Consider the following 27,399-nt stretch of genomic DNA (forward strand, 5'->3'; position numbering starts at 1 on the left):
AATTCCCATCTTTTGAGTTCTCATTCCTGGTCTCATTCCGCATGCCTCTGATTTGCCAGGCTACTCTTTGCTCCTCCTTTACCTTGCTGACTGCTAATATAAAGAGGGCACTGGGATCTCCTGGCCTCTGCTGCTGTGTCTGACACCACCGAGCCTTTACTAACCAGCAGCAGCAATGGTAGGGGAAGTCTGCTTTAGCAGGGAATGAATCTATTCCAATAGATTCTTTGGGAATTTAGCTGCCAAGCACTGGGGAATCTCTGCCATGCATGGGTACATAGAGGTTAATTATGTTTACTTTTTACTTTCTTTACTTTTTTGCTTCATCACTTGGCCAGATTTTGCTCCTATCTTAATGGGAACTGCAAAGGCACATTCCCACAGATTTAAAGGCAATCCAGACACAAGGGCAACTGAGGAGCCAAGTTCTTTTTCCAGAGCCTGAAACCTAGCAGACTGGGTCTCAGGAGACTTAACTATAGCAATGCCTTAAGTTGCTTTAGGAAAGAGATCAAGGGGTCTCTATGATCAGCTCAACAACAGCTGTGTTCCTCTGTGCTCCCACTGGGGAGAACTTTAAAAAACTAATCATATTTCCTGGAAAAAATCTAGGTGTTCTGGGAGGAGGAGCTATAAGATGTTTAGATGCTCGCTTGAAATTCAGTAAGCTGAATGCTGCTTTAGTGCTCAGACTTGACAAAACGTTAACGATCCATTATTTAGTCCTTGAAGCTGAAATCCACAGGATGCCACCAGCTTTTTTTTTTTTTTTTTTTAATTTGAACTGGCCCTGGGGTTTTAAGTGCCTTTTTGGATCTCACCTTCAATTCCTGAAACAGCAAAAATTGTGAAGGCATTTTCTGAAGAGTCAGCAACAACCCTTGTCACTTCCACACTCCTCCATCTGGAAGAGGTGATGGCTCTGTTAAGGCTCTTGTGTATTTGGATTAACAGTGAGCTATACAGCTCTAATATGCTTACTGGACACTGTCTATTTGGAGATATAAGCCTGTTATTCAGAGTAAACAGCATTTGTACTGGATTGATTTCTAAAATGCAATTAAAAATCCAATAAAATGAAGTTCTGCAACATTTGCTGTTCATTCCATGTGAACTCTCAATCCACATTTAGTTTACTCCTTTTCTTTTTTCTTTTTTAATGTATCTTACTATGCCAGCTAATAATACAGCAAGGAAGAAACAGGAAAAAATCTATTATCTGATGAATGTCTGTGATGGTATTTTGTGCTGATGCAGTTCAGCTGGAGCCCTGAACTCTTTGAAACAATTCTGGAAAAGACCAAGTAAGGAAAATTCTCCAGACTACTCTGACAATAAGCCCCAGTTCTTTTCTGGCAAAAGCACCCTTAGGACGAGTGAGCATTCAGCCTCACCATGCATTCTTTCTCTGGTCTCTGCTGAAAATGCCTGAGTTTCAAGCCAAAATTGTATGAAAATCTTTCATAATTATCTGAGGAAAAATGAAAATAGAAAATTATATTTAAGACACACACTGGAATAGAGCTTTTCCATTAGTCTAATGAATGAGGTATGCCACAAGATTTTTAAAAGGTAATTTCTTATCAGATAATCACGCATGGAAGAAATTTCTCTCTTGGAGAGTAAAATCTACTACAACTTTATTTACTTTATTGTATGAATGAATAATATCATAGTAAAGGCTATTTCTAACTTTCTGTTTATAAAATGGAAATAATAAAAAAAAAAGTTACCAAGCCTCTGTGTCTCTGTGTCCACTTCTTCCAGTCACGAGGCACGGTCAGAGATAAGTGTTTATATATAATTATTACTTAAGCTTTGGAAGAGGAATACCATGGACACCATGGGATAGTTTTTTTAGCCAAAAGACCATAATGTTTATCAGTATCAGTCAGTACTAAGAGAAAACATATTTAAAAGCAAAAGATGAAATAACTTATCTAGTATTTAAGTGGGAAGGGTTGTAATTTTATTGCTGTTATGCAATGAATAGGAAAATCATGATATGTATATTTGTCTCACTGCTTATGACCACTAGGAATTAGATCACATTTTATGGCACTCGGCAATAGAATTAGCTTTTTCCCATATGCATGATTACTGTTCTGAATGTTCCTTGGCTAGTCTCCCGCTCTTCAATGTGTATGTTCTCACAGACTAGCTCCCATGTTAAAAAAAAAATCTTAGTGACAGCTAATGATGTTTTGTGTGTTTTATGTTCACCTATGCATTCAAACCTATAGATAAATGCCTTACCACAAAGTTTTGTCTGGAAGACAGAGGTCAGTGTTTCAATCTGACTGAAATTAGCAACCAGAAACACATGCTCTTCATGTGGTTCACTGCCAATGGACTTCAGCGTGTTCATATCCACTTTCCCCACTCCAATGGCAAAAATCAGGATTCCTGAGTTACGAGCTTTAGCAGCAACTTCTCCCACTGGATCCTGGGGTCTCCCATCAGTCACTATCATGATAATTCGGGGCACATTCTGGTTCAGAGGTCGAGCTCCTTCTGACTCTGAAAACGCGATGTTCAAAGCATACTGAATAGCCAGGCCAGTCATGGTGCCAGTTGCCAGGTGCATCATTCTCTTCACTGCTCTCTCTATATCCTGCTTCCTCCTGAACGTCTTCAAGGAGAACTCGTGCTTGACCGTGCTGCCATACTGAATCAGGCCTACTCGCGTGGCATCAGGGCTGATGTCCAGGAACTGCAAGATGGTTAAGATGAACTCCTTCACTTTTTCAAAGTCGTATGGACGGACGCTGCGAGAGCTGTCGATGATGAAGACAAGGTCCAGGCGTTTCTTGTTGCAAGTATTCGCTGGAAGACAAAATGCAAATAAACATACTTTACAGGAATTGTGAAATGCAGTGCAGATCAGGTTGACCTGAAGTCTCAAATGTGTTGTGTAAATGAACACACTCCCAAGCATTGGCAAAATATAGGAAACATAAGAGATGCCAGAATTAAGACTACTTGAGCAAACTGAATTTGGCCTCTGAGGGGACAAGAAGAGTTGCAAGCTACACGACCAGTACACTGTTTTATTTTTTTTTTTCCCACAAGCTCAGTGCCCAGAATGGGTAATGCCAAAGGCACAGGCAGATATCTACACCATACCCTGATTGTCAGTTGCTGAGGTTGTGACCTCATGCCTTACATACCCTGCACAGGATGAAAAGCTCCTCTGAATTACCTAGTTATTATTTTAGTGGGCAGGACTGTATGTGTTTCGTTATAGAGCCTGAGAATTTAGAAATCTTAATGAGATAATGTCCTGGTCAGACAAGATGGTGTTAGTCCTCCATTATAAATAGGGAAACAGAACGTGAGAATCTATGGTGAAAAGTATCTGTTAGTTGCAGTGACTTATATGCGAAGGGACTGATTTTCAAGGAACTTGGCATTCAGCAGCACTACACATGTACAAAGTACAGCTCTCAATGACGTCAGCTGCAGCTGTGAGGGCTCAGCACTTCTGCAAATCAAACCCCATGATTTCAAACACATAATTAATGGACATCTGGGAAAAGCCTAGTCTATGGGACTACCTCTGCATTAAATAGAAGTTCTGTGGCTTTATTTTGAGAAACAATCCAGTTGTCTGCAATGGCATTTAATTTGGCCAAAGGATCACTCTTTCTCTCCTGAAATTTTCTGTTTCACTCACTCAACACAATCTGTCTTCTCCACCAGCCACTGAAGCAGAAATACTGCAGAGACGTCCATATCTGACCACTGTACAGACAGTCAGACTGAGCTATCATGGATAAGAACAGAAATCAGGGCAGCCAACTATACTACAAGCCATATGGAACTTTGGGTACATCCTCTGGCCTCGGTTCAGCATCCGTTAGGATTTTATAATATCCTGAAGGGTATGTGATGTAAGTATGAGTTGCATGGAGAGAATGCAAATGGACTGCTTGCTGGCTCTTCCTATGCAGATGACTAGCACTTGGTAGGCTTAAACAAGGGGAGGTGAGCCATGGAAACACTTGCCACAGAAGGCAAAAGTGGGAAAAGCTTAAAAGGACCTTGAAGGACTTAAAGGGAGGCTGGAGAAAAGAAATCGGCTGACAGTTACTAGCTACATTAAAGACCCCTTCAGATTAAAAAAATCCTAATCCATGAAAATGTGATGACTGACTGAATATCCAGAGGATGTTTTTCCTTGTTATTATACTTTTTCCCTGTGCATCCACTTTTACCTGCTGCCAGAAACAGGATACTAGGTTAGACAGACCTATGGCTTCAACCAGTGCATCTGTTCTCATGTTCTTAAATTCTTGTGCCTATGCACCAAACAGTGTGGTAGTTAGTTGTCTGTTTGTCTGCTGGGCTAGAAAGGTTAAAGGTAGCAAGAACGTTCATCAAACTGCAAAATCATCTTCACCTTAGGAAGCTGAGAAACCCTTACCCAGTAGACTCCTTTCTACCCAACCCAGTTTAATTGCCCAAGCACTATCAACCATCTTGCACACAGAATGAGGCAGCTGCCCTGTGGAAAAAGCAGTATTTGATCGTGTAATTAAAGGTCATATCATACTGCACAAATACAAGTGGGCCAATTAGAGACTCAATTGGAACAACATCTGTCTGCAGACAGGCCTTTATATGAGTTCACTTGATGAATGCTAACCATGTATTTCTGCCAGTGAGAGGGCTGAGAAAGATGCCTATTTTCGCTTGTTAACTCAGAGGCCTCTTTCATAGATTACCAAGAACCTTTGTGGGCATAGAATAAAAATGCTCTTTGATGACAATAAAATGACTGCCTGGATTTATTCATGTGCACTCTACAGCATGGCTTTATTCATAAGCATAGGAATATGCTTGAGTTGCTTATTCTTTCCAAAGCAGAGGATGCTGAATGCAAGCCAGACAGAGCAGAAACAATAATCCAGTTCTAATAGGATGCAGATATCCTGGTCTATTGACTATTTTCCATCATCTTACTTTATTGGTTTGTATATATGATTATTACTTACTTTTAATAATATAAGATGAAGTACTACAGCATAGTTACAATAGAGATAACACTGAGATATGATTTATGTCAGCAAGGCAAATGTAAAGAAAAATAATTACGGAAAAATGTCTGAGAATGTATGTTTGTGTTCAAGGAAAAGACAGTGGAGGGAGAAGTGTAAAATAGTAGGTATTTTATTTCCTGTAAAAGAAGAAAAGCACAAGTCTAAACGAGAGTCTTATTGAACACTTTTGAATTCAGGGTGGATTTTGTAATGATATTGTAATTATTAACGTTGACTTCGTTCAGCCAGGTTTAGTGAAAAATAAAGTATTACTGTTATTTATTAAGAAAAACTCCAACTGGGTAGTATTTGGAGGAGTGATAATCAGTACTGAGTAACAGATATGAACATTCATATAAACTTCCGTTGATTTTCTTTAGCAGTTCCATGGTTTTGCACTTGCCCTGGATACTAAGACATCTTCTTACCAGTTTGTACATTTTAACAACAAACTTTCTCACAACTTTGGCAAACATCCTCAAGTTCAAAAGCAATTCCCTTCCATGGTTTCTACGAAAAGTCATACATTACTAGGATCTGGAAATTCGAATGGCTTGTTAAACCATAAATCTACTTCTAAGTCAGCATAGATATAAAAGAAAAAATCAGTACATGATTTACATTAACCAAAGCCATGACAGGAAAGGTAAGGCAAGGCAAAGCAAGAAAGGATTAATGCTTTATTCAAGATTTTCTCCTCCTTCAACATCCAGTTTTTCTATAAGTCACAGCTACCTTGATGCCAGCTTCACAAGCATACAATATAAGGAGACTTTAGATCTCCCTGGGAGGATCCAATTACAGATATATATGTAGAATAAAGCTTTAAAGAATGTTGAGCCTCTTAATTTCCTCTGAAACTGAAAAACCTACTTTTATTTTCCCTGCTCCCCACAGTTTCCTTCTGGCTTTGCTCAAGCACTATTTGACTCTGCACATCTTGTATCAAAATATAAAAGCAAGCACAACTGTCTTGAAGATCTGAGACTGTGTCCATTCCCTCTCACCTTATTTGTAGTTTTTAGCAATCTACGCTGCCTTAATATGCTACAGAGCATCTTCCTTTCATGCTGTTTATATTCAAAAGCAACTAGTAATTATAAAGATATTTTAGTGGTAACTGAAGCTGTGCCAGGGAATTTTCCTGGACATTGGAATTTAATCATCAGTGCTATGAAATCACTAGAACAGCCCCTGGTATTGTTTGGCCCAGCACAACTATCACTTTCTCAAATAGTACTGTGAAGACCCATGAACAAGGGACTCAACCCAACAGACTGTGCGGATGTAACCACTCTGGAAACTAAGGGTATTTAATAGTAGAGAAGCAGAACATTTTATACCATTGATCTCAGTGCCAGGAAGCAGGCCAAGATATAGACTAAGCTCATAGGCCAGCTGGCCTGTATCCACCGTATTAAACCCAACTTTCTGCTAAAATAGAGCGGCTGTATGTGAACTGCCTATCAGGAATAATCCCTGGCCCACTGTAGCTCCTGAATCATGCCTGGGGATTGCCTGGAGATGGCCCATCACTGTGGGCCAAAAATAGCTCTGGCACTTCAGCAGTAACAATAATGATGAAGTTCAAGTGCCCCAAAATGTCTCCTGGCACTGTTTAATTTAATCAGTATAGACACATCCTCAAACATTTCCATTTTGGGCTATTCAAACTGAACACACTGAAAAGGCCCAAGTTTTAGATGTTGATTTCTTAAAAGTTGTTGCAAGCCAGAATCCTCCAAAAAGTCTGCTGCTTAGCACTTCAAAAGGGGTTATTTATGTTTTGTTATTGTCATAGAACTTTATGCGTCCTTAAAGCATTTTGTAATGTGTATATTATTTCTTTGATTACTTTCCTAATAAATGAGAATAAATAATTGTTAAAGAAAGCAATTGCATACAAAGCAAAATGAGTTCAGTTAGCTCAGTTTGGTTAATACTATAGTAATGTTAAGATATTTAGACACTGAAAAAGCCATTTATAACAAGTATATACTAGTTTCACAAAGATTTTTATTATACCAAAAGATGATTTAAGAAAGCATAAAGGATGAGATCAGTTAAGAAAAAATGAGATCATAGAAAATTTTTTGTCTGAACTGCAAATACAATAATGACAATTTTAAGACTCAAAATATTGTGTATCTTAGCTCACTCCACATTACTGTAGATACAAAACTAAATGCCCTATGACATTGCCAGCAATAACACCAAGTTTATTTTTGCATTTTATCTTTGTAACAGAACAAAAGCCTTCACTCTGAATTAAGCAGAGGAAAAAATACTTTATCAGCTAGGACATTATAAAACTTAAAACTTCTAAATTTCTCTTCTTTCTTTGCCATTTTCTTATTTCATTTTTTTCCTCTAGTCCTCAATATTTCTTCTTGTTTCTCTCTTTTCTTTTTTTTTTTACATTTTATTTGTTTAGAAATCTTGGTATAAATCAAACAAAACTTGTTTCAAAAAATGGCTGGGCATCAAATATTTATCCTTAAAGTCTAGAATGTTGGTTTCCCTTTACTAAGCATCCAGTCTTAATGCTGATTGGGTTTGACTGGTTCTCAGATATGTCCACAAAGACTTCTTCATTCATCAAAAAAGGGCTTAATCTTCTTGCTATATGATCATACAAGAAAAGACAACCCGGATTTGCTTTTCATTCATAGATATACTAAGAACAGAACACTCTGATGGGAAGAAAGACGCATGGATGCATTACCTAGATGCATCTTCTAGGAACCTCCAGTAGATTCATTTGCAAAGAGCAGAAATGAGGTATGGGGCAGTTATTGCAATATTGTTCCTGTCTAGAAAAGAAATTTGTGGTTGTTGCCAGGAATAAATGAAGAACAGCAGTAATTCTGAGCACTTCTTAGTTCTAGTGAGACATTTTGCCCAAGTTTCCTTCCCTCCGACCTTTTCTCTCCCCTCATTTTAACTCCAGGATGAGCAAAGGGTGATATAGTACAGTTCTACACACCCAATGCCCAAGGAAGATGTCAGAAACAGTCAGTGCCCCTGCCTGGCACGTGCACCTTATGCACTTGGTTCAACAGGTGATCGCATCTCTTGCCAGCTCTGTGACAGGCCCTGGGTCCAAGGCCTGTCCCCAGACTGGTCCTGTCCTTGCACTAAGTCATTCCCCAGACTCGCTGACCTCTGGCCTAACCCAGAGATTCCTTATAAGTGGGTCAGTTCACCTATTGCTCCTTAAAAATATCTTCGTCTGGAAACATGCTCTGAATACAGCATAGCCTCCAGACATTTCTTTATTGCCTCTGACAAAAAAAAAAAAAAAAAAAAAAAAAACCTCTCGAAATTTCTGTGAGCATTGTACAACTCTAGGCTCTTGTCCACAGATTTCCATTTCCTGCTCCGTGCAAATGATCCACTATCAGTCACTGTGGGAGGGTCCATTACCCTGTTTTCATTTTACCTCATTATTTCTATTCCTTCCCTGTCATCTCTTCCAAAATGCTGAGGTCATTATTAATACTAGGTCTTTCTAATTCCAGAGCCCCCAGACTGACTCCAGTCCTTTAATGATGTTAGTGCTGCCTCTGGCATGGAGCTAAAGTGTGTTTTAGGGATAGTCTCAAATTTCTCAATTCTTCTTGCACATTTCTGCTACTCTGAGATGGAAATGGTTGAGGGTCCAGGCAGGCATCAAACCTGCTCCCACTGTCAGGAGGACCAGGGTAGGGGCACGGGTTGCTTTCCCTTGCAGGCAGGAGAACACTAGGATGGAGGGTTGAAGCCTCCTGATACCACCATGTTGGTGCCCACTCTAGGCCGGACAGCAACAACATCTACCCACCACTTTCTAAGAGAAGCAAATGTCATATGTCTCAGCTGAAAGCAGCTTGTAAGTGCAAAAGATGGTGAATTTGGTTTTTGCCACAGCGGGGGAAGCCTTGTTTTATACAATCAGACAGAATTAATGCTAGTTTGACTGCATCTCTAGGAACAGTGAGGAGGCATTGACACCTCATCTGACTCTGCCTTTCCCTGCACTCCTCTGGGAAGCAACAAATCATAACCAACCCCCAGGCAGGCAGCTGCACAGGAGAAGATCCTCAGATCCTTGCTGGAGATCTGAAACTTCTGTCTTGCCTCAGCTACCTGGGGCACCGCTCCAGCAGCATGGAAATGATTAGAGACGAGAAGTTCTAAAAACTCCTATCAATGCTTATTTTTTTAACGCTGCGAGTGTCTTTGTTTGTGGAGAAAGCTGTTAGCAACCTCGACATTACTCATTGATCAGCTGACTTGAAACCTATCCACTGGTAACAGTTTAAGTAATAGGCTCTTTTCCAGAACATCTTCAGCAATGGCACCACAGGATAATGCCACATAGTATTTCCCCTTACTCCACAAAATGCAAGGGACTTTATGCCCACTGCAGTACTGTATTAGTCCTACTCCTTCCCCAGTACTTAAATAAGCAGTCGGTCCTTTCCAGCTTCCAAAGAAATTTAAAGTAGTTGTCCCTCTTTTCTCACAGTAATGACCAATTACCTATCCAAATCTATAAAATGAGCCATATCTTAGGTTATGTAAATGTTGTTTCCATAATTTTCAAGATAATTTTGCACATATGTGCTCTTCTAATTACTAAGTTCAAGTACTAACAATGGAGCCAACCCACCACACTCCAGAACATTCAAAGCACTTCTTCTGGCCTGACCTTCCTCCAAGAGGAAATATGCAGAAGCGGTTTTGTGCTTTGTAAGAATATATATAGAAAAATGGGGTTTGTAATTTTACTCAGTGAAATACTGTCAAGAAAAACTGTTTTTCAGGCAAACAGTATTTCACACCAATTTGTGGCAGCTGTAACAAACAAATTGCAGGAATACAAAGAGCATTTTCAGGTTAGTCTATAACTGACAGCTTTTTTCTGTAGCAACAGACGTTCCTTCCTCTGTGTGGGAAAGAAAAACAAAGAAAAAGGAAAAAGGAAAAATAAAAAAGGGGAAAAAAGGAAAAAGAAGATATGGAAAGGTTTTGCTGGAGAAATACTCATAGGTTGTATCACTGAAATAATAAAAAAATTTCCTTTGCTCCTAAAAAAATAATGACCCACATAACATCAATTACTGAATTTCCCTCCAAGTGGGTAAGAAGCAAACTCCTATTTTGATGCATGCCTTGATAAAATCTCAGTAAAATAGTTGGCTAGTGTAAAGATATTATGCAGGGAAAAAAAATGCCAACACAGACCAAAATCCAACCTTTCTGATCTCCAGAACAGTTAGTTTCAGATACATGCACTCAGAATAGGGCACAAATCGCTGCAGTCTGTCATGGTTCCACCCAGCCAGCATGACTGGCCAGTCCTGCCTAATGGATAATGGTCCTACAGGAAACATCTGGCAAGGCAGGGATGTGGTTGGCATTCAAATCTCTTGCCTTCTTGGCCTTAGAGTCCCCTTTTTGGGTTGAGAAGACACGGCCTTCACTGAAGACCAGACTACCACGTCTCAGAGCCACAGAGCGAGGGTTTGCCCCTGCCAACTCAGCAAACTCCAACCTCCAAACCTCCTTCCAGCACTGCAGATCCCAGACCGGGAGACAACCGCTATGGCAGGGAGGGGGCTGAGATGGTACAGTGAAAGCTGAAGTTTAAAAAGGTGGTAGAGGCCACATGGCACCCACCAGCTACTGAGACAATCACCACTGGAAAGCAATGCACATAATTTCTAATGTTCCCCTAAGGCACAAGTATTATAACATACATCAACAGCTACCTCAGAGGGAAGAAACACATGATTTTGCAGACTGTAAAATCCTTTACTCTCTCTCCTTCCAAATATCACACATCTACATTTACATGGCGATTTTGTGTTTTGATTAGCAACAGTTTAAACTGAAAGGTGTTTGATTATCTTTATAAAAACCTGGCTTCCTTTACACTAGAAGAGGGTTTTGGTTGTATTTTAATTGAATATCTGATAATTCACCAGGTATAAATAACAGCTTCTTCTTGCCTACATCAAATACCTGATACAGCAATGCGGGCTTCAGTTGTAATGCCTCTACTGAACATCTCTGAGGACTTCAAAAATAAATTGGCAGAACATGTCAAGAAATAACACGGATACACTCATGTTGAGGGTTAGAGGAGTTTCATTCAGACAGCAGTCATCACCTCTTGGTGGTTCAGTAGTCCACAGGAGCAGGATTTAAAGATCTCTGATCACCCTTTAGTGTGTATAGGTACAATCAATTCAGCCAAAACTAAACTGCAATCTCACATGCACTCCACAGGAGAAGCATGGTTTGAACTCACCTTCATCATGACTTTCCCCTTTTCATTTATGACGAACACTAAATCTAGGAGAGTTCATCTGATCATTTTCCTAAGGTTATGTACACACAAGTTAAAGAATTAGGTAGGATATAAAAATTTGGGGCATAATTTTAATCAACTACAGTCAGTATACTTTGCATACTTACCTTCATCTTATTAGTGGAATCGTATAAATTTAACCAAGAGATAAATCATTACCTATTTAGCTGAAAAATGGAATTCAGCACAGACAGGGACACTTGAGCTAAGCAGCAGCTTCTACTGAACAGAGTCCAAGTACATTTCCTTCTTGGCCTCCTCTCTCCTCTGTTTCTGTTTGTGCAGTATCAGCTAATCTCTTGTAGTTTTTTTTTTCTAGTATTCTTTACTATCTGAGAGAACACTCCCTAAATTAGTTTTTTCCTCACATAAAGAGTCATTCTCAGAAACAGGTAAAGAGGTAGCTGCATGATTTATGCTCCTAAGGGACAGAAGGAATGTTACTGCTTAGAATATCGTTCTTCAGATTATTCAGTTACTCACATGCATTTGCTTCAGAGCTCTTAAAAGATATATACCCATGTGACATGAAACACATCCCCACTTTACAAGAACAGTCTTCGTCAAAGGAAGTAAAGCACTTCCAAATTTGTGGTTCTTGCAACAATGCTGAAATCCTCATTTGCTTTGTTTTACAATAAAAGATTAAGATGCAGGAGGGCATTGGTCTCAAATCCCCTCCCTTCCCTCAACACACATAATCAAGCAAACTACACCAGGATGTAGGAAGGGTAAAGACACCCCTTGCAAGGACAGGGTATCTGCCACTCCTGAACCCAGAACCTGCTGAAAGGCGCTGTGGACCTCTGACCACAGCCTTGAAACCACAGTGTGGGTGGGAATCACCACTTCAAACAGGGGATACAAATCTTGATCAGTCTATTAACAGTGCAGGAGTCCAAAACCACATGTTGATTTTACTGGACTTTACCTGTCTCAGTTGTACATAAAGGGAATTCACTCATGTACAGACCTTATTCAACCTTTACAACCGCTTAGGCAATTCCTTTTCCATTAGTGTTTTTCTTTGGTGTTCAAAAGCAATGCTAACTGGCAAGATGGGCTTTCTGCGTGTAATCTAACACAGCAGCTGCACTCAGCAGGAACAGTGACTTCATCAGAGAGCAAAGCTAAACCTCTTTGGAGCTTAAATAAAACCTTTAAAAGAGAAGATTCTGAAAACAAAAGATGATTCAAACTATGAGAATGAGGCCAAGGATCCAACGCTCAGGATCAATTTGTTGATGAGGTAAAAGAGAAGACAGGTTTTAGTTCATATCTCTTTTAAGGATGAGGATAAGAGGAGGACTGCCCTCTGCTACAGGACAGAGATTGCATGGGTCAACCCATTTCTTTCTGTTGTTTCCCAAAGTCTTAGGGGAGTATAGAAATGATCACATACACTTACATAAAGACAATATTTTACAAAAATAGAATATATATGTATTGTCAATACAGTAAATACATACATATTTTTATTTCTAAAACTACCACACATGCTACAACTAAATTGCTGCAAGAGAAAACTTGTTAATTATAACCGGCAAAACTGACAGTTGTAAATACCTTGACGTTTGCTTCAAGTTTAAAGAAGGAAAAGCTAGAAAGGAACCCAATGCAAAGCAGTTTATCATGCAAGGGCCACACAAAGAGAATTCCAGGAATGTTATGTCCAATTGACCCTTGCACACAAATCTTTCAGATTTTAACAGGAATTACTAGGAATTGTAGAAATATTTTTTTAAAAAATAAGCAATGCAAAGACCTGCAAAATGAAACAACAGACACTGACATCTAGCAAAAAGACTGCAGAGATGAAAAACACAGAAAACACAGTGTAGTTGATTACTTCTGATGCCTTCCTTAAAATATACGATTTATTGCACCTAACAAGTTAACTAAGAAATCTAAGAAATATTAGCATCTGCTTGCAAAAAAATGAAATCCTCCGGAGCTGGATCTAAAATACTTTTATCTCTTATGCTGGCAATGCCACAGGATTTTTTCTTGTCTGTTCCATTTTGCGTGATCACACTTTAAGTTTCCTGGAGCAAGGATCTTTACTTTTTTAGATAGCCACAATTGGTATTTTATCAGTAAATACCTATATTCTGTTATTGTTATTGCTCTTCCAGGTATTGGTTGGCTCTGTGTAGCTGTTCTACTCACTTTTGCCTGCCAACCAAGTGTCTCCAGAACAGCAGTAATTGTCATTACCAGCACTGCTCTTTATAGTATACATATTCTACAAAATGGGACTGATGCTTGTAAAATTGCTGCAAATCTGAATTTTATTGATTCAATAGCATTGATGTCACTGGGATCACAACGTGGGCCAGTTTTCATATCATTTACAACAACTGCAGAAGAACAGTATAGCTCTCCAGCAAAATGGCAAGTATTTCACACACCCTGTTCTTTACAGAGGGGCACGTCTTAACCATGCCACTATTTATATGTAGTTGCTGAATCTGAAGCAGGTGACCTAATTCATTGTAACAGAATGCAATGCCCAGAGAGTCTGACTCAAAGCTGCCACGTACTTTTATGGACTGGACCGGAAAATGTTTCAGGTTTCTTGCATTGGTTAATGTCTTGAAAAGTTTTGTTTTTCTTCTTTTTCAAATTGAACAGGGAGCCATAATTTTCCAAAAGCAGGGACCACAAAATTGTTCGGCTTTTGAAAGAAGGAAGAAATAAATTAGCCCATACATTTTGATTTATATTCAGTACTAATACTTTAAATATATTTTGCAGTGTTTAGAATATGAAAATATGAGTATAAAAGCAATTACAAATCACAAGGAAAAAAAAGACTAATGGAAAATGTGACACCTTTTAGTTTCTTTATATAACACTCTACTGTCATTTACTTTCTAGGGATACAGGTAATTCATTTCTTAAAGTAATAAACTCACTTAGGATAATTGCTGGGGACCCTAAAGCTTACAGAAGGGGCTACTATTTAATCTTATTTTATCGTTTAGGATTTTAGAAAAAGTCCGGCTCAGTAAGGCACGAACATGAGTGTTTCTCTCAACCTCTGCCGTTCCACACCCGTGTTTTCCGATGGGCTAAGGTCTCCAGAGCAGCAGCTTTCAGCCTGCAGTCACGAAACACCAAGTGTCTGAGAAGCAGGTCTGTTGGTTATGAGAAAGAAAACTAAGACTAGATAAGATGTTGTGATCTGGCTTAAATTTGTTCTACAAAAACTGAAAATGACTGGCTTAAGTTAATAAAAAGCCAGACTGTGAATGGTATTCTCTGTATTTTGACATGTTTAAGGGCTGACTTTGTAAATGTTGTTTGGAGAAAAGTTTCACACTGTTAAAACCTGGTGCTCCTTCTCTGCCACCTCTTCTCCAATATTCTGGCTTGGTTCCTCTTCGTTTTTTCCCGGTACCTCTTCTGCAGGCCATTTCACAACGCTCACGTTCACCTGGATTAGGTGACCTTTGTTGGGGAAGTAGGTCACAAAACATCTCTCAGAGGCTGGAAAGGGTTTTCTGAATAGATCTACCATTAAAATGTATCATGAGTCCCTAGTGATGGGCTGTGTTCAAAGACCTCAAGCACACTATGTTTTCATATTCTGAGCTTTTCATTTAACCAATGAATTATTCTTAAAAAAAAAAAAAATAAGAGCAGAAAATGATTCTAAGTAAGTCATGAATGGTCAGCAGATGAAAAAGCTGACCAGAAAACTTTCCCATGAAGTACAGACAAAGATCAACAAGAGAGATTAACTTTACGTTTTTAAAATATGAAAGCCCCAAGTTATCTGCCATTCCTGTCCTCTGGTTTTTGGTAAAACAGGAAAAAACAACTACTCGTTATAAAGAAAATTAACCTGACAAAATGAAAGGATTAACACTGAACAATGTAATGAGAGGATCCATTTCCTTAGCTGCTAATTTAATTAGCTCCAGTTCCAGTCATCATTACACACTCCACACATATATAGCTGTAAACTGTTAGACTGGGAAAAGATAGCTCTTGACAGGACCTCCATTAACCAAAATTTATTTTCTCTAAGCAGTGAAAATTAGGCCTTTTTTCTTCAATGTAGCAATCCCGTAGCAAATATTCATTTCATAATACTTAGACACGCTCTGCTTTCAACAGCTGTTAAACTGTCTACAAACTTTCTCTTACTCCTCCCTTCTCACTATGAACTAACTGATTCAATCACCTGCTCACACCTTTATTATTTGTATCTATCTGAGATGCTTTTTGGTGCCTTTTTTTTTTTAAATAGGAAACTTACCAAGCAGAGCTTGTGCGTTAACATCCCTTCTTCGTGTGAAATGTGCTCCAGGAAGATCTCTTGCCATGATGGATACAGTGGACAGCAGAGTGTGTCCCAAAAGCAGAAAGAAACATGCAATCATTTTCTTCATTTTCAAGAAAGAGAGGCACATTCAAGGATGCAATACTGCAATAAATGAAAAAAAAAAAAAGATAAGCTCTCTGATTAGACAAGAAGTTACAAGAAGTTAGAAGGTGTAGCCATCCAGTTGCGTTGCCTCCCTCCCATCACATACAAACATGAAGCTGTACTGCCATGGAATAACACTTACACCTTCAAGAAAGAAATTCTACACAACAGAGTAGCGGGTAGGAGGCCCTTCAAAATCTTTATGCACGTTGATAGCTAAATTCATAGTTAATATTTTAAATACATCAACTCTTACAGTCATTCACAAGAATAAAGTATAGGGAAAGCGAGAAAAGGATCTTTTTTTCCATGAGCCTCTCAGCATAAACAGGTTTGAGGAGGACACAAATATATTTTCATTATTCTACTCAGCACTCTCTGTGATGTGCATTTTTTTCAGAAACTTAATGACCTAGAGGTCATTAGATGCTATTTTCAGAAAATTCTGGAGAAGAAAACAAGGGAGAAGTGAATACACTCCAGAGCTGCAACTGTGTCGGTGCAAACTGGCAACCACTCATGCTTCGTTATTCAGAAGGGTGTCCATGGTTGCTAACAGGGAGACAACAGTGCAAAATGAAAAGATCTTATATGGTCAAACAGAAGACTGGCATTGAACATAGCCTAACCATAGGTTAAGGAGAAGTTTTGTCATACAGAAGGGAAAAACAAATCTGGCAAGATTTGTAGACCAAGAGATGATTCATGTTGAGAAGTTTGTTGAGGCTCCATGGAAAGCCACGTCTGACTACCTACAAGCAGAAAGCTACCACAGACATGCAAAATGCTCATCTTTGGCCAAATTCCCTGCTGGTGGGATGCCACGGGTGGCTATTCCTTCTGTCTTCCTCCAAAATTTCACTGGGTCATGCCTGCATGAGCAACAAAGAGGAGCTAGATTCAACCTTTAAATTGGTGTTATGATGAACCCGAGTCAAGGGCTCTCATAGGTGTACAAGAAGTGTGGATAAAACTACCCACTTTTGCAACAAAAAGGAATGCTCTGTGTGAAAAAGAGTGGCAACTTTACAATCAGTGTATGTTTTAACTAGGATGTTGAAAACAATTTTAATCCAGGAGTCCAAAACCTGATAGGTAGATTTACACAGGGCCCCAGGTCTCTCACAGAAGACAATTAAATGCTCCAGCTCTAGAAGAGAATTGAATTTTTCTTTTTCACCATAAGGCACTCATTGACAGAAAATAAGTTTCGGTGTAAATCTAATAAAGGATTTTAATACATTATTCTTAATTCTGTTCAGTGAAATTACTAAATGTTCTTTTCTCTATCTATGTCTATCTTTTTGTATATCCTACCCAGCATTTCCAAGTTTAAACATAATCTGGGTCTTCTGGCACTTAAGCCATGGAGCAAACCAGACTGAAATCTTTATACTCCAAATGCCCAGCCTTGCTTAAATCTTCAATATAATTCAGTAAAAGGCAGCATGTGATTTAAGAGCATTCAAATTAGGGAAGAGATTTATGGAAATAGTTGGTACTTAGAATAGTGGCCAGAATTCAGCAAACTTTTGGAATCCGAGGAACATGGACACCTGGATGGTGTTATAGGCAGTGTTTCCAGTGCTCGAGTCCCAAACAGATGGGCACTGCAGACAACACACCACCAAAAGTGGGACAGCCTTTTGCTGAAGGCAGAAGTTGTTACTGCTGGAGTCTGTTCCCAGGCTTTTTTCCCTTCTCGGGACATGAGCAACAAACTCCGAGCACTGCAAGGGGCTCTGCCTTCTCTCCAGCCTGCTCCTTGTAGAGGAGGCAAATGGGCCGCTAGATAAATGCTGGCTCTAGCACCAGCATTTCAGAAGTGCAGAAGCCACACTCAGAGACCTCAGGAGTGTCAGTATTTTCATGCACACAGAAAGTTTCCGTACTGTTCTCCTGAGGTGGGGACAGGCTGGCCTTGTGTGCTTTGCTCTAGCTCCAGGTACACAAATGTGTCTTTTGCTCCTTGCATTTTAAAAATGCCAACTCTCATTTTGGCTGCGGGGCTTCCACACCGTCCTCTCATAAGTCCTTTTTTTTTTTCTGGATCTTCTGCAAGGTTCCCTCTCTTCATTCTGAAAACTGGATGATGTTTATTGCACCACACTGGTATTTAACACCTCATTTTCCTAGCAGGGTAAGCCAGGCTCCTGGCACTGCTCCTTGTGGCTGTGCATTGCTGGCTCACCCTTGCTCTATCAAGCTGAAGACGCGTTCCCAAAGTACCAAAGTTATAAACAAATATTTTAGTGAATATCTGGCAAACATATTTCAAACACTTCAATTCCAGCTGTCACAGCAGGAGTATTCATCATTAAACCACCAGAATCCAATTCACCTGGGCAGACCCATGACCATCCCAAACGCTTCAAGAGCAAAGGACACCCACAGGAGGTGCTGGCACCAAACAAGAGCACAGTGCCAAATGAAGCTCCCCTGGCTCCAGTTCTACATTTACATGCATGGAAAGAAGATGAGGAGGTCCCAATGAAGGGATTTTATGGCAAGCTGGGGAAGGCAGCACAGCCCGGTGCTCTGCTGGACACGCTGGGGGAATCCTGGCTGCCCACAGCAATGCAACCCGGTCAGGGCTGCCTGCAACACCCGCAGCCATCCTGATGGAAGGCTGCAGGAGGAGCCTTCAGGACAGAGAAGAATTCTGGATATCGATATTAATTTAAATGTAACATTTTATAATGAAATATATTAATAGAATATTGAATGGATATATAGGCTGTCTGGTTCTTCTCAGGCTTCTCTTGCTTCCCCGACTGCTATTCAAGGAGAAAAATTACAATACACTAAGCTATACAGACAAATACTAGCACTTATCCCCACACAGCAAATGATTTTTTGATGCACTGTAATGAATTTTCAATTTTCAGGAATTGCAGTTTAAGAATATTCAAAACTGGAACTGTTACTTTACCTTTAAAATATACATTTCCTTCACTGGACAACATCTACCCACATTAAAAATCAAGAGAAGTCTGTTCTATCCTTTCAAATTTATTTTCCCAAAAGTCTTCATATAAGGGATTGTGTTTGGCTGCTTTAGACACGTAAATATCGAATTTTCAGTGTCAGTGGCGACAAATCAATGACCTTCTTCATGGCATGGTGTGTATTATTCAGATTTGCTTTCATGTGACAGCTTTCAAATAATGGTAGGGGAGAAGAGATGCACTGTGCCCGTGTCCTCCTGGATCTCACCCTCCTTCTGGGAAGTAGGCAGTTTGCTGGTAAGTAGGAAATCTAGCTGGGCAGTTAAGTTAGGCCTTGCTATTTCAGTTCTGAAATTCATTACAGTTCTCTGTTTTCATGAACATTTTGCATAAAACACTTGAAAATCATCAGCACTTAGACTATTTTCTTTCACATAGAATTAGGAAACCCTTTCTCTGGCCTGGAATGCCATCAGTTTTTCATTCAGGTACCTCAGAAATGTCTTTTCCGGGCATTTCATACTGAAAAATAAACTAGGAAATGAGGGCTGTAAAATGCTTATGCCTCCCACCCTACTGGATAATCTCCTTCATAATCTTACCATGCAAATTCTCTTTTGAGTGTTAAATTAGACCCAGGAATTCTATGGGCCCCAGCCCCTCCGCCTTCTCCAGGGACCACCAAACCTGGCAGAAGGCACTGAGTTCACCATCCTTAGTAACTACAGACAACACCTCTCAGACCTTATCCAGTTTCTCATCCTAGATGGGAAGGAAAACACTGTAGAGGCTGCCTTCAGTTTTACTCATTTGACAGTTAAGACACAGACATTCACTTTCTGCAAGCTGCCAGCAAATCTAACTTTGAAGTTCTTATAAGGATCATAAATGTATACAAAGGAAAACATTCTGGAGGTCTTTCAGCGCTCCTCATTATCGACACATTTTTAAGATAAGAGGAAACTGCAATTAAACCCAAAGAACTGGAGTTAAAGAAACTGCAAGTGATCTGTGTAAGCCAACAAAACCACAGTCCCTGTCCCCAGAAGAGCAAGCACAGTTAGTTACATTTAAGGTGTTGCCTACTTTGGAAAACCAATCAGCAATTCTTATGCGCAAGCTACAAAATATTCCATTCTCCATCCCATCACCTCAAAGTTTTTTTTAAAAAATAAAGACAGCAGGCACTTTAAAGCCCTATTAATTATTAGTTAGAACATGTGCCAAAGTATTTCACTATCCACAAGCCAACACATGCATTACTAATCTATTACTCATGAAAATCACTGTGTGTGGTAGGGGTGTCAGGGCATGGAGTAATGATAATTTCATCTCTCTCTCTCTGGACCAGATTGCTGATAGAGGCGTTTTCCATCTCTGAATAAATGGCTATATAGTCCATCTCAGCCTCAAATCTATTCTACTTGAAAACATCTGCTCCTAACTCTGCAGGTGCTATGTGGAGGCAGCAAGCCACAGTTGGAAGGATGATATTTAGAGCCTTAACATGAAGCCCCACATTGCCTTTGTTCTTTCAGAAGACCATTCTACTGGCATCCCGTTACCACCAAGAGATAGCTGGATTCTGCAGGGCTTCATTGGACTCAACCTCACTGATAGGGCCAAATCATCAAGGAATGAGGTTGCAGGTGCTCCAAGCATGTAAAGTCCTCACCTCCTCCAAACCCTGGGGTTAGGCATGGTGTGCAGAGATATGCATGAAGCTCCTCTTTATCCATCTAAAATAATGAGTTCCTAGAAAGTTAGTCAGCAAGAGTAACCCAAATCTGCAGTGGATTTAGGACCAGAAGTTGCATATTCAGACACAAGACTGGGAGTAGCTCTTGGCCTAGGTCCATGAAGGTCTATGTTCTTCCTGCATGGAAGTTCTATGGCCACAAGTTGCTGATTTGTGTCTACAAAGGGGCACAATTCTGGCACTTGACAGCAATTTGCCTGCTCCAGACATACCTGCATAAAGGTGGCTACAGGATGACAACCACGGTTTCACAAAGTCTTCCAGATTGGTTTGCCATGTCTGTGTGCTGTCATCCAGCACCTTTCCCTACCTCAGTAGATAGGAGGACTTCTGGAATCTCTCTGAACACCAGGTACTCCTGCAATTGGGCTGTGACTGAAAGAACCCCCATCAGCAAACTCATCATTCTGACTGCTGCTACACACACCTACGACTGCCTTGTGTCCTGGATCAATAAATTCACACGTGGCATCTGACTACAACAATTTACACCAGGGAAAAGTGAAGACCTGAAATGCGCTACAGACCACTTCCTAGCAGGAAGGTGAACGACATGAGGTAGTCAGACAAATATTCCCACAAACCCAGTCCTGTTCCTGGATACCCCCAAGCAAAGCGTGGCTGAAAAGCTGCCGCAATCCTGAGGGCAACCACACACCGGAGCCTCCTGGAAAAGCACCGTGACTGGTGGGATAACAGTATTCCAGCATGGCAGCCGCCCTGCACGCGCAGGCGGGATGGGTGTCACGGCAAAGAGTATCAGGGACAGCAAAGAGCAGCCCCCGGTTCTGCATTAACTGCTATTGTGAGATGGAAATACCAGGTAACTCTTCTTCACAACTGGCTTGGTGCCCTTAGGAGCTTAGAGGAAAAGCATCTAGTATATTTTTCTTAAGGATATATACTACATGCATAAATTAATTTTCTACAACTCTGACGAAATAAAGAACATCAATAGATCTATTAGGAATTTCAAAATAATTTCTAATTATAATAACAATTTAATAATAAATAATTATTTAATAATAAAATAATTATTTATCTAAGTTTCAATATCACGTTTCTGATACCACTGCAGTAAGACTAGTAACTAATACATCATAGACTCATTGAATAATTAGGTCAGAAGAGACCTCTGGAGGCCATCGTGTCCAAGCCCTGCTCGGAACAGAAGCTGATGACCACTTCAGTAGTTTCAGAAACTTGCCACAAAAGTTAACAGTGATGTAGGGCAGTGCACCTACAGCATACCTTAGCCTGCATACTTTCCAGTGGTCAGACACCAAGATTTAACAGCAAAAAAATCTTATTTTATGACAGTAACTATCTCCATGTTATGATTTTTTTCAGTTGCCACTTGGACAATAGACCTTTTCATTAACTTGTTCTTGTGGGGCTAACTCATTTGCACTTTCGGGTTGCAAGTATGATCCAGACATCAGAGTTTCCACAAAGTTCCCAGAAGTGTAGCATGGCAAAACTGAGGAACTTTGATTTTACCAGTCTGAGTAGGTATTATGCATTAAAGCATATATTATGTGACATATAATATGTGGGTTGCTTAGTTTTGTCTCTATACAGTACAGTAAGAGACTGTAACAGACTGCTACTAATTGCAAACAGAAAGGGTTTTTACTTTTTAAAGAAGAACATGCAGTACTTCTAAAATGTATATGAAAACCCAAATTGACCCTGACAGTAATTTGCTCTGGTAAACAGTAATTTGGGGATATAAATTCACACTATTAAGTGTGTGAATATTGTGTGCAGGATTTAGGATCTTACTTGCAGCCCGTGGAACTGAGCCGTAGATTTCTTTAAGCTATAAAATGAATCCAGTTTAATTTGATGAATATAGTTATAATGAGATTAACAAAGAGTATATTAAGAAAAGTTTAAAAATCTGGAGTTTGGGGCTGGCACTTCCATCCAAGCAGAGTATCATTCAAAAAAAAAAAAAAAAAAAAAATTTGATATCTGAAGTTTGGGGTTTTGTGGAAGGGATGTCCCACCAGAAGACCCAGGTCTTTGGGAAGGAGCCATGATTCCACTCCGGAGCTGCCTCCTTCCTTTGGAGGCCAGCACAGAGCTGGTGCCAGTGCGTCCTGGGGAGCGCTGCCCTCTGAAGCAGGGCTGTGCATCCAAGCATCCCGGGACAACCTTCGCGGGACTAAAGCCCTCCGTCTAGTCTGGCGTCCTACAAGCGGCGAAGAGTCTCCCGCAGCCCCGGGCCGCTCGGGGCAGCCGGCGCAGTCGCTCGCAGGCTGCCGGATGCCGCTCGCAGCGGCCGCTCCAGCCACGCACTGATTAAAACTCGTGCCTTTTTTTTTTTTTTCCCCCTTTTTTTTTTGCGCGCGTTACAGCGGCCGCCCCGCGGGGCTTTCCCCGAAGGCAGCCGCGCTGCTCCGCGCGGAGCCGCCACGCAGCCCCCGCCCGCCCGCGCGCTCCGCGCCCGGCCGCCCCCCGGCCCGCGCAGGGAGCAGCGCCCGCGCCCGCGCAGAGGAGGGGAGGGGAGGCAGCGCGGGGCGCGGAGGAGGCGGCGGGGCCCCGCTTACCTGAGCGCTGCCGGCGCCGATCCGCTCCGCGGCGGCGGGCGGCGAGCGCGGCGGCGCCTCCGCCCCCTGCCCCGGCGCGGCCCGGACACCCCCCCGGCCCGGCCCGGCCCGGCTCGGCCCGGCCCCCGCGGGACAGCGGCCGCCCCCCGCCGGCCCCGGCCCCGAGCGGCCGCCCGGCCCCGCCGCGCGGGAGGGGAAGGGCGCGAGGCGGAGGCCGGCGGCGGGGCGGCCCCGGCGGGGGAAGCGGCGCTGCCCGCTCCGCTCCGGCACCGCGCGGGGCCCGGAGCCCCTGTCCTGCCCCTGCCCCGGGGATACAGGATGACGGACCCACTCGTGCCCCGCGGACACGGGATGACGGACCCGCTCCTTCCCCTGCCCCGGGGACACGGGGTGACAGACCCACTCCTGTCCCGAGGACACGGGATGACGGACCCAATCCTGCCCCTGACCCGGGGGCGCGGGATGGCGGAGCCGGACCCGCTCCCTCCCCTGCTCCGGGGATACAGGATGACGGACCCACTCCTGCCCCGCGGACACGGGATGATGGACCCACTCCTTCCCCTGCCCCGCGGACACGGGATGGCGGAGCCGCTCCTGCCCCGGGGACACGGGGTGTCGGACTCGCTCCTGTGCTTAGGGACACGACTCCTGCCCCGCACCGTTGTGGCCGTGTCCCCTGGCGCTCGGTTTCGGGGGTGTCCCAAGCGCAGTGCTGGGCTAATGGTGCCCGTTCCCCGTGAGACATCCTGGCCGGGCCATGACCGGGCCAGGTGGAGCAGGTCACCACTGCTCCCGCCAGCACCGCGTGGCCTCTGAGTGCGCCGGGTGTGGGATTTGCATCAACACTTGCAGTTTGATTATGCAAGAAGAAGAAAGAATGTCTTGCTTTGTTCCAAAGCAATAGTCATTTCTGGTGTTTGGAGAGAGTGAAAAAAAAAAAAAAAGTAGTAGAAGCAGTTCCAAATGGCAAAAGTGGACAGGGTTAGGCATCGCTTCCAGCAAGAAAGGGATAAAATTGGGAAGCCCTGCAAATTCAGGTCACAGGAGGGCATGAAGCATTGGTGAGTTCAAAGACAGTTGGCACCTCCTGGTTTTACTCAGGTGATGAGCAAACATTGCTTGGTGATTTTTCCTTTTTTTTGACTGTGGGGTGGCTGTGCAAGCTCTAATCCACCCAAAAAGAGATGCAACTGACTAGTAAATCTCAAAGTGAAAGGGGCAGGGTTCACCCCCAGCTTATGTTGAGCACCAGCTCCTCCAGCTCTCTTCTACCTAGAGGAAAAAAAAAAAAAAAAAAAAGCTAAACAAACTATATTTATAGGCATTACAGCAAGCTCAACAAAACCAAGTGCAGGACACTTTGCAAATCCTTTTAGCCTCAAGAGTTGACTGTGCTGTGGTTTGATACACTGGGATGCTAACAAAATATTTAAGGCCAGAAAGAGTGTTGTGAAAAGAAGACATGAGCTCCACTTAGGGACTCCAGCTCCAATTTACACCCCACCATTAGCAGCCTTCTGTCTGTTAGACACACGCAGGGTATCGCAGCTGAAGAGCAGAGGAAGGGGTATGATAGCAGTGAATTAGCAAGATAAGACATTGCTTGGTTTCATAAAAGCCCGATTTAGAAGAAGACATTTGCTAAACAGACAAACCTCATTCATATATGTTTTTCCTGGTGATTCCTGTTCCTTCTCTGCATGTTGTGAGCTACTTGCTTCATGGATGTGCTTGGTGGTCATAAACATGGTTGTCCATGCGACACCTCAGCAGAACCTTTCCATTGCTCTCTTTACTGCATATGCTTTGTCTGGTGTGGGCTAGGATTTGTCATTTTCTCACGGCTGTATTGCTGTGGGTGGCTGATGGCCACCTTTGTGTCCAGTTAATAAAACCATCTGTATCTGGTTTTCGGTGGATGAATCCTAGCTAACACATGATCTTTCATTTTTTTACTATGATACTTCAATCTCCTTCTAGTTCTTCAGATCTTAACGAGATCCAGTCCTTTCTGAAAGACAACCCCCTTCTCCTGTTAACTCACCCATCTTTTATCAGAAAGCTCCATGTGCAGTATGAATGAAAATGTCAAATAAGATTCCCAACTGGTCCTTTAGAAATCACTAATAGCTTTTCTCTATTTTCCCTTTGAATATTCTCTCATCCCATTTTCCTAGGTCCAAATGTAGCTCACAGTCCTTTTCCTAGTTTCTATTTAAACTGGTAATTTCCTCTGTGATGATGCTGTAGTGAAGTGCAAATAAATCAGATCGACTGCATTTCCTTTGCCTAAAAAAGAGCAGGTTAGATGAGCACAACCTAATCTGGGAAACCAGTCGTGCAGTTTATTGTTTTTTTTTTTTTTGCAACAACATTAATTATTCTTTGCTTCAAAATGTGCCCTGAAGTGTTCACCTGGATCTGAATAAGAGCTAGGACTGTAATTGTACAAATCACATTCCCCCGGTGTATTAATTGCTGTTTATAGGGAACCATTTCTGACCAAGTGTAATTGTTAAGAAAGTTTGCTGTGATCCCAGCACTATCTTTAGAGATGGGAACTGTCTGCTCTCCCTGACATGATTGTGTTTTAAAATTCACTTCTCCCTTGCTTGTAGTTGCTGCCATTCTTGCTATTATCTTTAGTTGTGCTGATTGCAATAAAACACTTGTTCAGAGTAAAGCTTTTAGCACTGTGTAGGCAAGCTGAAACAATCTGCATTTCTCAGAGCCCTAGATAAAAGTTTTGTTCATATCTATCACAAATAAAAAATATTTAGACTTCCCCCAAAAATATTTAGATTCCCCCAAATTCTTTATGAATTACCATTAACGTTTTCCTTCATTACTTAAAAAATGCCCTTATGAAGTTGTCAAATTTGAAAGACAGAAAAGCAGAAAAAACAAATTATTGTTATTCTTATTTTTCGATCTACAGCTTTGTATCATTGGCTCCTGATACACTTAGGCTGGTTATACTGAAGATAAATTCTATTAATGTTTTGCACCCTATGTACTCACTTACAGACTGTCCTTAGGTCATCTCTTAAATTAGAGTTACTGAAGATGCTGCATTTCCAAGGTTTTCACCTGACAGTAATTAGTTACCTAATGGTTCTTTCAGCATGTTGGTAGCTCACCCCAATGGTTTTAAACATTCTGCTTGAATTACTCACAGGTTGAAGCTATAGGGAAAATACAATCAATTTTTTTCCCCTTTCATTGATTATTTGCACTTTCTTTAAAGGGAAAGATTAATTTTAAGCATCATGAAGTCAAAAACTGATCCCTTCAGTCTCTTGAAATATACTGCCTTAGTGAGGATGCTTTGCTATCAGCTATTTTTTGAAGCTATTTAATGTGCCTTGTTGTTACTGTATCATCTAGTTTCCTAGTCAAACATCATGGTGTTTAGTCAAAAGCCTTAGAAATGTCCTTAGGTTTACACTCATTGATCCATTGCATAGCCCTATTTAAGAAAATTAGAAGTCTGACAAAATCTGTCTCTCCCAGAGTTCTGTTATCACTTCTGTTATCTGTGCTCTATTATCTGTTTTCTGAGTGACCTACTATATCACAAAATTATAGAATAAATTAGGTAAGAAAGGACTTAAAAGATCTCTGAGGAATAGCGTCTAGTCACTAGTTACAGCCAAGTATGACAAATCTTCGATTTTATCTGATATTTTATAACTGCTAATGAGGAACTCCCCAAAACACTGAAAAGAAAGCAAAGTCCTCCCTGCTCCCTCGCCATTCCCCCCGCATATCTGTGAAATCCATCCAATTTTAAGATTTTAAGATGGCATCTCACAGAAAAAGGCATCAGGCCAAAATCACAGTGAAAGAGAAACTGAGATGCAAAGGAAGATCTGTAGTAACCTCTTGGTCTGCCTTGCAGCTGAGGTTAAATTGAGTAGGAAGCTGCAAATATTGTCACTGAATCTAATCCATCCCCTGCCCTATAATGATAGGACCACATGTGTGAAACCCAACAGTTAGAGTCAAACTCATCTGTTTGAGCTGAGGGGCTGCTTTTCTAGACGTTTGGAGTGTTTGCTGTCTCTGCTCAGAATAAGAATACTTGACCTCTGTTATACTCTATTTCTCCAATGCATTGCAGCAAATATTTCTATGAAGGATGGAAAAGCAATGAAGAGATAACCGGTAATATCTGCGTATAATGTTGTGCTTGGTGTTCTTTCCTTACAAATTTACTAGAAGAAAAAGTAAAGAAATTATACTTTTAAAATGGAAACAAGTTTCTAAGATTAAATATTTGCCACAAAATCTTTTATT

General features: G+C 41.3%; 1 protein-coding gene across 2 annotated transcripts in view; it reads right to left on the bottom strand.

Annotated features, from left to right (window-relative positions):
- MATN2 (matrilin 2) overlaps window positions 1-15,854 on the bottom strand; it is a 59,344-nt gene extending 43,490 nt beyond the window's left edge. For both annotated transcript variants that reach the window (XM_088533621.1, XM_088533622.1), the window contains exons 1-2: window positions 15,668-15,854; window positions 2,257-2,826 (exon numbers count right to left, since the gene is read on the bottom strand). In XM_088533621.1, coding sequence (XP_088389747.1) covers window positions 2,257-2,826; window positions 15,668-15,821 — 724 coding nt within the window. In that variant the 5' untranslated portion in view covers window positions 15,822-15,854. The remainder of the gene's footprint in view (window positions 1-2,256; window positions 2,827-15,667) is intronic.
- Window positions 15,855-27,399: the final 11,545 nt, after the last annotated feature.

Source organism: Tinamus guttatus, unplaced genomic scaffold (genome assembly GCF_059628265.1).
Source record: "Tinamus guttatus ecotype Peru unplaced genomic scaffold, ASM5962826v1 Tinamus_guttatus_pri_ptg000510l, whole genome shotgun sequence".
NCBI lineage: Eukaryota > Metazoa > Chordata > Aves > Tinamiformes > Tinamidae > Tinamus > Tinamus guttatus.